The sequence below is a fragment of the Myxocyprinus asiaticus genome, chromosome 30, assembly GCF_019703515.2.
Source record: "Myxocyprinus asiaticus isolate MX2 ecotype Aquarium Trade chromosome 30, UBuf_Myxa_2, whole genome shotgun sequence".
Taxonomy (NCBI): domain Eukaryota; kingdom Metazoa; phylum Chordata; class Actinopteri; order Cypriniformes; family Catostomidae; genus Myxocyprinus; species Myxocyprinus asiaticus.
In genome coordinates this window covers 32,824,772-32,838,936 of record NC_059373.1, presented here as the reverse complement: position 1 = coordinate 32,838,936, position 14,165 = coordinate 32,824,772, and the positions used below count along the sequence as shown (strand labels likewise).

The window sequence follows — 14,165 nt, the reverse complement described above, 5'->3', positions numbered from 1 at the left end:
CAAAATACTTGTGATTTCTAAAACATTTGGACAGATAGCAGTTAGGCTAGTTCACTTTAGGTCACAATCAACTTTAGCTGCTTTTCCACTATCACCCTGAACGATTACTGAGCTGTGCCGTTACGTACCAACCCAGGCTCATTGGCATTTTTACAGTTTCATGGTGCGATGAAATCAGGATTAGAATGGACTGACTGGGCAAGTGACCAGTTGTAGGTCATTACATACTAAAGGCATTTCACCAGCACGCCACACTAGCAGACACTAAACAACTCTATTTTGGTTGAGGGTGTCACACTTTCAGACTGATTTGCTAAGATCTCATTCTCCTTAGTATGACATACCAACACAAAATGATGTAGTAGTGTGTGATGCCGGCGTTAGATAAATATGCTGCGAAATCTGAGCCAGGAACGGTTTGTAATAGTACCTAACCGAACCGTGCTCAAGTGGAAAAGCTACTGGAACTGTTACCATTTGGCCTGATGGTGAAAAGCAGCTTCTGTTGCATCTGGTTTTCTATACAAGCATAAAAGTGGTTGGCTGAACATTTGTTCACACAGCTTGGTTGCTTTATTACTGTGTACAAAAACAGTGTTATGGGCAATAGGGACTCTCAATAGTGCTTAACTATGATGCTCGGTGGTGCATAACCAATGGTGTCACCACGGTTAATCCACTGATCAGTTAAATGTGCTAATCTGTGGGAGCAAACCTGGATTACAGCTGTCAGCAGAGTTAAAGAGAGGAACTAAAAACTCCTGACCCTTTTCTAATTTAACAAAGGCCACTAGAATGGGGCAAATACTCACTTCAGTCTTAACACAAAACGACATAAACAATAGTGAGTTAAAATTGACATTAGAAAATGGCATTGTTTTCAAGGTTCCTCTTAAATAGCTAACTTTCTGGCAAACTAGAAGATTGTAAGTGAAGCCAAGGCATTGATAAGGATGGTCCAAAAACCAAAAAGTCTAGCGACTAGTGTTTTTTTTTTGTTTTGTTTTTTAATCTAAGATGTATTATTTTTTTTGTGGCAGAACTCTACAGGGAAGGAATTTAGAGGCACAACTTCTCAAAAATGTTGTGTAATTGCGCACCGAAATGTGTTATACTACAATTCATAATGCAACGCAAGTAAATAAAACAGAAATAAGCATAAACTGTCTTCTTGTACAGTCAAGCTGCGTCCCAAATTGCATAGTTCGGCAGTGTTTTGTAGTCATTTTGCAGTGCAAGTAGCGTGAATTGCAACGAAAAGTATTATGAGTACACTGATGACATACTTCTTCAACTCAGTGCTTGAAGTGGTAGAAAAAAAAATGCAGGTACTCTCCATGTTAGCATTAAACTCGATATTTTGCTTTTGTTCAAAACATATGTTTAGCCTATTTAAAAATAAATAAATAAATACATTTGGAGGTTAATACTGTACAGCAGGGCTCTTCAACTATTTTTTTTCTCTCCCCTTTTCTCCCCAATTTGGCATGCCCAATTCCCACTACTTATTAGGTCCTCGTGGTGGCACGGTTACTCACCTCAATCTTGGTCAATCAATGGGGGCCAAACTTTTTTCCATATTTATCTTCCCTAACTCTTTCATTGTAACTAACATTTATTTACATTAAAATAGTCATGGGGTGTTGATTAACATTTTTAAGATCACTTAAAATTATCTAAAAATGACACTTTTCTGTGTATTTACTTTGAAGGTTTGTTTTTCATCATCGATTTATCTTTTGTTGAAAAAGGATGGGCGTATTATGAGCTGACATTACTACAGCTGTGATGTATTTTTAAATATTTCAATAATTTATTGCCATGCCAACAAAGTTGTCTGGAATTTTTCGTGGTGAGCTTACAACAATAATAACACACATCACACATACAGCAACAAGAACAACAAAGATATCACAGTAGTGCCTATAAGAATTAGCTGGTACCACTGAGTACAGCACAAAAACAGAGTCCCACAATACCAAGTACTCGAGGAGTTAAGAATCTGACCGATCTTACAATATGTACTATTTAAAAGACGTGTGGACTTGGATTTAATTGCCATAAGACGACTTCCTGAAGGCAGGGGAGTTAAGAAATGATTAGCAGGATGTGTGGTATCATTCAAGATTTTCACGCCTTTACCCTTCATGCATGAGACATAAATGTAATTTATGTCTGTAACATTACATCCCACAATTTTAGAGGCAGATCATACTATGGCTCTAATGCATTTCCTCTGCTGAATTGTGGAGTTGCCAAACCACACTGCAATTGAGAAATTTAGTACACTCTCAATCACTGCCCTATAGAAGTGGAGCAAACCGTCCTTTGATACTCTAAACTTTTTAAGATGCCTTAGAAAGAAAAGCCTTTGGTGTCTTTTTTAATAATCCCAGTTAAATTATCATCCCATTTCAGAGATGCAGAAATAGCAGTCCCGAGAAACTTAAAACTAGGCACACTTTCGACTTCTAGACCATTGATGGTTAATGGCAGGAGAACATTCTGTCGCCGTCGGAAGTCGAAAACCATTCTATTCTGTAGTTTTGACTGCACCCAGCTGCTAAGCAATTTCCATGAAAAACATTTGATTGAATAAGATGTGATAAAATTTGCTCACCTAAAAGTTGCTGGTTCATGTAATGGAGAGCAGTGTAACTGAACTATGTCCAGACAAGCTTAAACACACACGTTCCTGTCCAGAACTCGACCATGGATCACTTCTGACGACCGCTGATGTTGCTGCATGCTCTGCTGGGTTTTGTTAAACTCACCGCTGAGTTTTGCACAGAGAGCGCTCGGATGTACAGACGGTAACATGATTTTATCAAAATCAGTTGGAGGGTCGCACTGAATCACCTATTGATTCTGAGAAGTGGTGATACGCAAGAAAAACTGCCGGTACTTTGTAGATTAAATTATAGAAGTGCAGGCACTGCTTCAACTGAAATAACGTAGTGTGGCATGTTGGACACTTCATGCACTCAAAGGTCACGGCTTGCCCCACACTCACTGCTAACATTATTTACCGAGGCTATTTATTTATCCAATTATCTAATCAGCCAATCGTGGGGCAGAAGTGCAATGCATAAAATCGTGAAATGCATAAAATCATGCAGATCCAGGTCAGGAGATTCAATTAATGTTCACATCATCCATCAGAATAGGGGAAAAAAGTGATCTCAGTGATTGTTTGGGCCAGATGGACTGGTTTGAGTATCCCTGTAACTGCTGATCTCCTGGTATTTTCATGCACAACTATATCTAGATCTTGGCAGTTCTGCGGACGGAAACGCATTGTTTTTTTTTTTTCAATTAACATTTTTTATTGACTGTTAAACGTATAACAAAGAAAAAACACAACATATATACATTGAGTCAACATTTAACATTTAACCTCCATCATTACAATACAAAACCAGGGAGGGGCTCTCTCAGGTGGAAGCGACCAATGAGCCAAATGCCTGAGACCGAATGCATAATAATAAAATAAAATCTTGGGTAGGCCTAACCCACCTTTGTCAAGGTGCCTATGCAACTTACTGAAATGTAATCTGGGACATTTACCATTCCAAATGAAGGACTTCGCTATGCTATCAAATTGCTTGAAATAAGAAAGGGGGACATCTACAGGGAGAGATTGTAGCAGGTAGTTACATTTTGGAATACAATTCATTTTAATAACATTAACCTTCCCAATCATAGATAAATGTAATGAAGGCCACCTGTCCACATCGCTGGAAAACCTTTTTATTAAGTGGTCAAAATTAACTCTACCTAAATCAGACAAATTTGCTGGGAATAAAATGCCCAAATATTTAATGCCCTGTTTGGGCCACTGGAAGGCGCCCGACTGGAAAGCTGTTACTGGGCAGTACACTGTCAGAGCCAAAGCTTCGGATTTAGACCAACTGACTTTGTATCCTGAGAGCTTAGAAAAGGAATTAATAATTCTGTGGAGGCAAGGCATAAATCTAGTAGGGTCGGAGACAAATAATAAAATATAATCTGCGTAAAGCAAAAGTTTATGCGCCATACCTCCTGCCACCACCCCTGGAAAATCATCCTCCTTTCTTATCGCAGCTGCTAATGGTTCCAGGGCCAGACGGAATAATAAGGGGGAAAGGGGAAAAGAGGGCAACCCTGCCGGGTGCCCCTATCAAGAGTAAAATAATCTGAAATTAATCCATTTGTTTGTACCGCCGCTACTGGGTGTCAATAAAGTAACTGAATCAATCCTCTAAAGTATTCCTGAACCAGTATATTTCCAAAATCTTAAAAAAATAATCCCATTCTACCATATCAAATGCCTTTTTGGCATCAAGTGAGATGGCAGTGACCGGAGACTGATCATTCGCCACTGACCACATGATATTGATGAAATGCCTAATGTTATCAGAAGAGCTGCGGGCCCCGAATAAACTCCACCTGATCTATATGTATAAGAGATGTCATAACTTTACTTAATCGGTTAGCCAGAATTTTTGACAGTATTTTAACGTCTAGCTGGATCAGGGAAATTGGACGGTAACTCTTACACTCACTTGGATCTTTGTCCTTTTTAAGAATCAGACTGATCCGGGCTTGTGTCATGGCTGGCAGAAGCTTTCCATTCTTTAATGATTCTGTATAAACTTCTAACAAAAGTGGAGCCAGTTTAGTGCCTGTAGGCAAGGACTTAATTACCTCGCCAAACTCCTCCAAGGTTATCTCAGAATCAAGATAATTTTTTTTGCTTGATCATCAGTTTAGGGAGTTCTAATGGTTCCATAAAGTTCCTATTATCTTCATCAGTAGACGAAGACATGGAACTATAAAGATCAAGATAAAATTCTTTAAAAGCATTATTAATATCAATGGCTGAGGTAAATATTTCACCACCAGCAGATTTCACTTAGGGAATGGTAGAAAAAGACTCTCTCTGCTTTATGTATCTAGCCAAAAGCTTCCCTGCTTTGTCTCCCAACTCAAAGTATGACTGTCTTGCCCTGAATAGCCAAAACTCCATCTTCCGTGACAAAATAGTATTATATCTGTATTTCAATTTGGTCAATTCTCTAAGGCCATCACACGACATTCGGCGCTTCAGCTCTGCCTCAGCACTTTTAATATTCCCTTCCAACTCCACGAATTCTCATGCTTTGGATTTTTTGATGAATGAGTCATACTGTATAATCTGGCCTCTAAGAACCACCTTAAGTGCCTCCCAAGCCAAGCCCACAGAGGATATTGAGTACCAGTTGATCTCCATATAAACATTAATTTCAGCCTTTAACACTTGTTGAAATTCAGGATTTTGCAAAAAGGTTACATTAAAGTGCCAACTATATGATTTCTTTTTCTCCGTATGTGGCAACACCACTAAACTCACCAGAGCGTGATCTGAGACTAAGATGTTTCCAATTGAGCAATCAACAACAGATGAAATGAGGGATTTAGATATAAAAATAATCTATTCTAAAATAAATCTTATGGACTGATGAAAAAAATGTATAGTCCCTACCAGATGGGTTCAAAAGTCTCCAAATATCTGTAAGGCCAAGATTTTTACACATCCTGTGAAGCGTCAATGTTGCCCTAGGGGGCTTGCACACTTTTGCTTCACTATGATCAAGGACTGAGTCCATCAAAAGATTAAAGTCTTCTCGCAATATTATATCATGAGGGGAGCCAGCAGCTTGTAACATCCCTTCAAGATCTATAAAAAGCCCTGATCATCAGCGTTAGGTGCGTAAATATTAGCCAAAATTAACCTTTGCCCCTGAATTTCTGCTTAAACAATAATGACTCTTCCTAATTTATCTTTAATCTGTTTGAGACATTTGAATTGTAGATGTTTGTTTATCAATGTAATGACTCCCCTGCTCTTACTTGAGCCAGTACTAAAGAAAACATGCCCACCCCATATCTTCCCAAATTTTTCTTCCTGCGGGGAAAGATGCATTTTTTTGAAGAAACACTATATCATATTTCTTACGTTTAAGAAAATAAATAACCTTCCTTGTTTTTTTTGGGGTGCCCCAGCCCATTCACATTCCATGTGGAGAGAGACAATCCACTCATATTAACATTTGACAAATTAGAAAAAATAGATTGTGTGTCTATAACAAGATTATAAAAACCACATTCCAATATTAGTGTAACAATCAAACCCCAAACATCCCCCCGAACCAAACAAACAGAAAAAAGAAAAACATGCACATTAACCCCACGCACAAAAGCGCCAACCAGCGTCCATCCCTCTAAACTCAAACAGGCCACGTATGCCTACAAGAGTCCCTGTGACAACTTTGCCATCAGATTGCTCAAGTCCGGTGCCTCTATACACATTTTGTGAGACAGAATTACACAGCAAAAAATAGTCTATAAAACAAACTCCAGCCAATAAGTGGAGTAAACACAAAAAAACTTGTAGATTCATCCACATAACTGTCCCGAAGGTGTGTTCTTCCACAGAACAAGCTCCAGCCGCTAGCAGAACCAGCACCAAAAATAAAAGAGGGCTGTTCAGATCTTCGGGCAGTCAAACTAATGTTCAGTAAGCCGGCCCATTCTGCCGATACATGAGCGCAACAAAAGACCCAATCACACCAATGTCCTGCAAGAGATATTACACAAAACAAACTCCAGGCCACAGGAGGCATAAGCACAAAAACGTGCAGATTCATCCACAAGCTGTCCCGAAGAAATGATATTACACAAAACAAACTCCAGCTGCTAGGCGGAACCAGCACAAAAAAGAAACAAAGGCGCCCAGCTTCCTCGGACAGTCAAGTGTATGTTCAGTGAGTCAGGCCCACTAGGCAGCAACAAGAAAATCACCAAATGGCTTACTCACTCCATTGTCTTTATGAAGGACAATGCTTGCTGTGGGCATGTAAATCCTCTACAGTCATCCTTAGTATCTATTCTCAGTTTGGCTGGAAACATCAGAGCAAAAGCAAACTTCCATTGATGTAACGGAACTCTCCGTTTCTCTTTTGTTGAATTCGCAAAGTCTGGGAACAAGAAAATGCTGTGGTTCTTCCAAGAAAGCTTTCCTTTACTCCTCGCCTCACGTAACACGAGATCTTTATCAGATGATCTCAGAAATTTGGCCAAAATTGCTCGGGGCCTGTCTCCCTTAGCAGATCTCCGAACCGGAACCTTGTGAGCTCGCTCGATTTCCAGCTTATGGCCTGTTATGTCGAGCAGACTCGGAAAGAGCCCATCTAGGAATTTTACCATATCTCGGCCTTCCTCATGCTCAGGAATTCCAACCATTTGGACGTTGTTTCGTCGATTAGGATTCTCCAAATCCTCTAGTTTTTCCCAAACGCGTTGCAAATCCACCATGATCGCTAGCGGGTTAGCAGCTAATTCACTCTCCGATGACTCCAGATAATCGATCCATTTCTCGATGTCCCCAATTCTCGTAACCAACTCAGTGAATTTCGTCTCTATGGCCATAATCGATTGACGTATTACAGCAAGATCCTCCAAGTCTGCAACGACCTTCACCAGCATTGCTGACATGCTCGACAGTTGACACTGAATCTCTCCCGCCGCACCGCCAAACTGAGTCCCTGGCCTGCGGCCCTATCTGGGGTATCAGCTTGAAAATGTAAGTGTCTTTTAATATCTCCAGAGCCTGAGGGTTTTGAATTCTTTGACATACTGTCTTCATAGAACAATTAAGAGTCAGTGTGTATTGAATCTCACCGGTTTATGACACAAATAGTAATAAAACTAGCAAAGTGTGCAGAGCTCGCCGTTCACACGTCCGATCCTCGCATGGCGCCACACAATTCCCTGGAAATGTGAGAGGTCAACAGAGAATGGCCAGACTGGTTCAAGCTGACAGAAAGGCTACGGTAACTCAGATAACCCCTCTGTACAATTGTAGTAAGCAGAATAGCATCTCAGAATGCACAACATGTCAAACTACAACAGCAGAAGACCATGTTGGGCACTTTATTAGGACCATAGTGTTCCTAATAAAGTGCTCAGAGAATACATGTGGCAGAAGGGGTGGGGTTACTTGGACACAATGCTGGCTAACAATACAATTGTAATTAATGGTGAGTGTGGCAACTAGCAAAACGTCTGTGAAGACAGCTCCTTGAAAATGTAGGTTGAATGCTTTATTATCAACCCACACTGTGTAAATATGTACTGCATGTCATTTGAGCTATAAATGTTGGACAGAGTTTAGCTAATGCATTTAAGCTAGTGGCAACATGTCGCATGCCTTTGAAACGTCACTTCCGTCAGCTGAAGTATGGCAAATGCTTCCATCTTTTAAAAAATTACTTGTGATTCCAATTGATTGGAATGGTTCCATTTGAGACGATACTGCACTTTGAAAATTCATACACTAGATGGCTGAGTGCATAGTGTATAGTTCATCTTTTGGGACACAACTAGAGTTTTCTCTTTCAGGACACCTGCTCTAATGGGAAAGCAAAATTTGCAAAGAATCTGGCTAAGCAAGTTAGTCAAAATGTTTATAGCTAGCAACCTGAATAACAACACATCTGGTTTAAAGGAGCAGGCAAAGACTTTTGAAGGTAACTCTATCAGGCCCCTTGAGTGCATGTATGTTCAATGGGACTGTACAATTGCAGTGTGTTGGCCTAGTATTTGCATCAACATTTACATACTTGTGTAAAGTATGATTCAGCTTTAGTTAACCATTAAAGCACCCCGTTGCAGCCATCAAAGCCTTAGCGGGACCCAGGAAAGAGTAAACCAAAAAAGCAAGCTAGGCTAAAAAGCAAAGTTAAACAAGGACCTTGATCCTTTCTTTAGAGAACTCATGATAAATGCAAGAACCGGAGCTTCACTGCTGTCCTATTAATGCTTTTGGGTGCATATAAGACTTGGTAATCAGTTCACCTGTGAAACTTTCAAAAGGAATGAGTACAGAAATGTGCAAATGAAAATATTCCCTCTGAGCGAGAGTTAAGCTCTTCTCAAAATTCTTATGCATGAATCATAGCGAGGAAAAAGGTGTCTTGATTTCAGATACTGCACACTGACTATATGGATTTTGTTAATCTGTAATGTTCAACAGCTGGACCAAGTATAGACTCTTACGGATATATGACAGCAATGAGTAGACTATGTGGCCAAATGTTTGTGGGACACCATATGTGCATGATGATCATTTAATTTCAAAACTGTAGGGATCAATTCACCCTTTGCTGCAATAACAGCTTCCACTCTTCTGCAAAGGCTTTTCACTATACTGCATGTAGTAACATATTAGATTTGCTCCCATTCAGACACAAGAGCATCAGTGAGTTCAGGGAATGATGTTGGTCTATGGGGCCTGGCTCAATGTTACCGTTACAATTTACCCCAAAGAAGTTCAATAGGGTTCAGGTCTGGGCTTTGTGCAGGCCAGTCAAGTTCTTCCACATCAGACTCAGTAAACCATTTCTTTATGGATCTAGCTTTGTGCACATGGGCAGGGCCATGCTGTAATAGAAAATGGTTTTCCCCAAACTGTTGCCACAAAGTCAGAAACACACAATGCCCTAGGATGTCATTGTATGGAACAGCATTATGATTTGTCTTCACTGGAATTAATGGAGTAAACAAACTCATTAATTAGAAGGGGGTGTCCACATACTTTTGGCCTTATAGTGCATCAGTCATACATCAAAATGCATGTATTCATGTAATCAAGATCTTACCTCCAAGTCATCCTCCACAATGACCACTGTAGAGTAAGCAAAGACATTGAACACTTGGTTCAGGGCCCAACGGTAGTGTCTGGCGATCTTGTAGTAACCCTGGAACTTCCTGTGATCAGGCCGCACTGGAATGTCTGCAAGATCTGGTTGGCTAATGTGGGTTATCTGACTGCCATAGGAGTCAATCACCCTTGCCGTATCTGCATGACCACAGTCCTGGCTGACAATGATTGGGTTAAGCTCAGCAGAAGGACGGTACTGTATCAATTTATCCAAACTCCTCTTCACTGTCACTCTGTCACAGGCAATGACAAGAATTGGGATAATGATTTGAGGGCTAGGTTTAGTAAGGCCAACTTCATTTTTCGCCATTTGCTTGTTTTGGTCCAGCTTCTCCTCCTTTGTTACCAGATGAGGCTGTGCAACCGTAAGAGTCTGAGTATTTTTTGCAATAGTTTTTGTATCTTCTACAACTGTATGACTTAGAGGTACTTGTTGAAACTGTTGAGGTTTCTTAGGTTCCTCAATATTCTTTTTGTTTTCCGACTCCCTCTTTCCCAATTCCTTCCGCTCTTCCCATAGTTCCCTGTGACTCTGTATCTGCTTGAGAAGCTTTTTCTGAGTCTCTAATTCCGATTCGACTTCTTCAGCCAATCGGATCACTTCGCCGGCCAATCCATTAGCTCCGCCCACTTTTGCTTTTCCAGCTCCCCATTCCTCGCCGGCCCCTGGTTCAGCCCCGCCTCCCTCACCAAATCGGCCAATGGGGGGCCTGCCCCATAAGAAGAGGAGGAGCAAGGCGTTCCAGGCAACAAACAGAAAAGCTCCACACAAGATAAGAGATCCTTTTTTGCGAACCATGGCCCAGTGACACCACACGAGGGACTTAAGTGAGGAAAAGGCTACAAAGGGAGAAGGCAGAAATTAATTAGGGACAGACATAAAACACAATGAAAGATCTAATCATAGACAAGAATGAAAGCAGATTCACAGGTTGTCACACCAAGTATCTTTCAGAAAAGATCATTTGAACTCAGAGGGCATAAACATGTAAAGCATTCCAAAGGATATGGATGATGAAATAGTGTGTGGCATGTTAGAAACATGTTTGGTAGGGAATTTAATACATGAAAAAGGACAGAAGCTGGGTAAGGACTAGGGTCAAAGGGAAGGAGACTTTGAAATATGTTATCCATCTGCAATCTCCCTGTAAAAACAAAAACAGTGTATCAAGATTACAGTGACATTATTATTATTAATGAATTTGACTGAAGCACATTTAAGTACCGTATAACATCTCTATTTACCAATTGGGTCTACTCGGATGGGTAAGGATGGTCCAACGTCTGACTAGTCAATTAGTAAGGTTTTGTAATTTATTAAGATTGTTTCAGCAGTGGTGCTTTAAAGGTGATGAATTGATATCTGAACAACTGTGCTAAAATGTATCCCCTATAGGCACTGCTGTGACAGCCTTTATGACACTGCTTTTGTAACAGCCTTCAACAAATTTCAAGACAATTATTGTCAGACCTAAAACCAGCTGCTGTAAGCAATGTTCCCATTATTAGCTGATGCTTAATCATTATTTTTCCCATTTTTTTGCAAGGATTTTGTGCAATAAACAGTAGCTTGTTAAGGGGTAATATACACCACAGTGAGCCAGTCATCATCTCAAAATAAATCCTGACAGTCCATAAATAAATGGAGAGGACTTATTTTTGTATGTTATACAAAAATATTTGACTGCAGAATGCCTTTGATTGACTAATTAAAATTATTACAGAGAGCGGCATAAGAAGCCTATTTATTTGCTGAATTTCTGTCAGATAACCTATTAACGATATACACTATCATTCAAAAGTTTAAGGTCACTTACTCATTTTTTATTTTTTTTTCACATTTTAGAATAATAGTAAAGTCATCACAACTATGGAATAATAGAAATGGAACTATGGGAATTATGTTGTGACTAAACAAAATCCAAAATTAATCAAAACTGTGTTATATTTTAACATCTTCAAAGTGGCCACACTTTGCAGAAATGTACTTTTGGCATTTTCTCAACCAAATTCTTGAGGTATCACCCTGGGATGCTTTTAAAACAGTATTGAAGGAGTTCCCATCTGTGTTGGGCACTTAGTGGCTGCTTTTCTTAATTATTTGGTACATGTTAACCATTTAAAAAAAACAAAAATGTAAATAAAATTTTCGTTTTGTAATTAAATATATTAATATGTTGGCACAATTATATTTTTGTCAACAAAACTAATTTCAAACATTTAAGTATATGCCTTCAGGTCAAAAGATTTTTAAGATCATGAGAAACATTTCAGGCAAGTGACCCCAAACTTTTGAACGGTAATGTATGGATGGATGTGCTTAGCAAAAGTTGGATAAGCTTTGTCAAAGCTGATACTGTTTAAATTGAGCTTCACATTACAACACTTGACGGAAACACAATGGGTAACGCTGAAGCTGATGCTTCACTTCACAGAGCTTGATGTATTGGGCAAGCTGCTTAAAAATCATGTTTGAATGGTGTCAGGTGGACATGACCCTAATCCAGCCTAATTATACAGGGCTATCTTTTAATCAACAAATTAACTAGTTATTCAGACAACCCACCATCCAGTTGTGACAAGACAAACTGTCCACTTATGTTCAAATGACAGATGGGTTAAACCCATCTGTCATTTGAACACAAGTGGACAGTTTGTCTTGTCATGAAAAGACTTACTGCAGTTTTGATGAATCACCCATTAAAGCTATTTACCTACAACTTAATCTTTTGTGGTGGCTCCAAATACATCAATTATTGCAAGTCTTGTCCTTAAATTCACATTCCTTACCAGATGGATGTTTCAGAGTCTAAAGAGTGTGGTTTCGAGGGGAAATATTGGACCATGTAATGCAGAAGTATGATTACCCTATAATCTTTCATTCACTAATAGTCTCACCTACATTTCATCTGTAGTACAGTTGCCGTCATCTCAAACACAAATTAGAGCATTTCATTCATCCCACTCTACAGGAGGGCTTTGGGAAGCACAAACTTCTCAGCATGCTTTGACAAACACTTGGCAGACTGAGAGCACTCCAGAGTAATTAAAACTGACAGTTTGATCAGACCGCCATGCGCCATCGTAGCGAGGGTGTACTCTGTAATAACCAAGACAGTGAATGGTGAGTTTCTGTACAATTGGAGGAACTGAACCAAAAACCACTAGAAAGATATAATCTATTAACCATCTTGTAGAGTTTAGATCCTAATAAGCCAGTACATTTCATGACCCCACGTCTTCGGAAGGCAGCGGTAGGCTACTAACAAGAGCAAACCTATTTTTTCTATGTAGGCCAGACCATCATAGTTGGTATACCAGACAGGAATTTCCTTCTGAATGAGGCCTACAATTCCCAAGAGAGAAATTCAGAAGGATTCAGTCTATGTGATGGCAGTTTCATTAGTGCCAAACTTGGTTTTATGTTACAACGCAGCCTGGTCAATGAAAAGAGGTATATCATTGACAAAGAAAAGTCTCAGCACACTGAAGAAGGCAACACTGACTGTGAGGCAGAACTGAAACATCCATCCACACTAAAACAGAAACGTGGCACTATCCAGTGTTTCCTGTATGGATTTATGAGGTTGTATTCTCAGTAAGCACTTTTCCATTAGTTATAGAACCCACAGCACTATTGCACTATACAGACACTATCCTACTAGTAAAAAACACCTATTATCAAGGTGGACTCACACATTTTTGAGAAATATCAAACATCATTAGTACTGAAATTGTGACAGACAGATAGATAGTATTGATACCTGTTGAGGGATAGTGATTGGTGATTCTGGACTGTCCTATGTCAGTGGCCTTGGCTGTCTTGACTATACCCATTAGTCAATTCATTTTTGAACCATGTGGATTTTGAATGGACTTTTTGAACTCCCAAAAACATATTTGTTAATTATAGTATTTGAATTGTTTTTTGTTTTTTGCACATTTCTCTTTACACTCTAGACACTGTTGTGCGTGAAAATTCCATGAGATCAGCAGTTACAGAAATACTCAAACCAGCCCACCTGGCACCAACAATCATGCTACAGTCTAAATCACTGAGATCACATTTTTTCCCCATTCTGATGGTTGATGTGAACATTAACTGAAGCTCCTGACCCGTTTCTTCATGATTTTATGCATTACACTGCTGCCACACAATTGGCTGATTAGATAACAGCATGAATAAGAAGGTGTACAGGTGTACCTAATAAAGTGGCCGGTGAGTGTATAGTGCACTATGTGGCATTCACAATATAGGGAATAATGGAGAGAGCGATTTCACATTTAGGCTGAATTCTATCTGTGGTTAAACAGTGCCCCCTCAAAATAGGTGCATAACACATAAATTAAAATCATACAATAGTATCATAATTTGTAATCAAAACATAATTTGCTAAATTAATATTAAATTCATTGTTGAAAA

The 14,165-nt window shown here is 39.5% G+C and overlaps 1 protein-coding gene across 3 annotated transcripts in view; it reads right to left on the bottom strand.

Moving 5' to 3' along the window:
- The window catches only part of LOC127420974 (alpha-1,3-mannosyl-glycoprotein 2-beta-N-acetylglucosaminyltransferase-like), a 36,015-nt gene that overhangs the window by 2,798 nt on the left and 19,052 nt on the right, over window positions 1-14,165 (bottom strand). For 2 of the 3 annotated variants that reach the window (XM_051663639.1, XM_051663640.1), the window contains exon 2: window positions 9,681-10,582. In XM_051663639.1, coding sequence (XP_051519599.1) covers window positions 9,681-10,582 — 902 coding nt within the window. Of the gene's footprint in view, window positions 1-9,680; window positions 10,583-10,807; window positions 10,888-14,165 lie in introns of all 3 variants that reach the window. The other variant, XM_051663641.1, reaches the window with a different exon arrangement.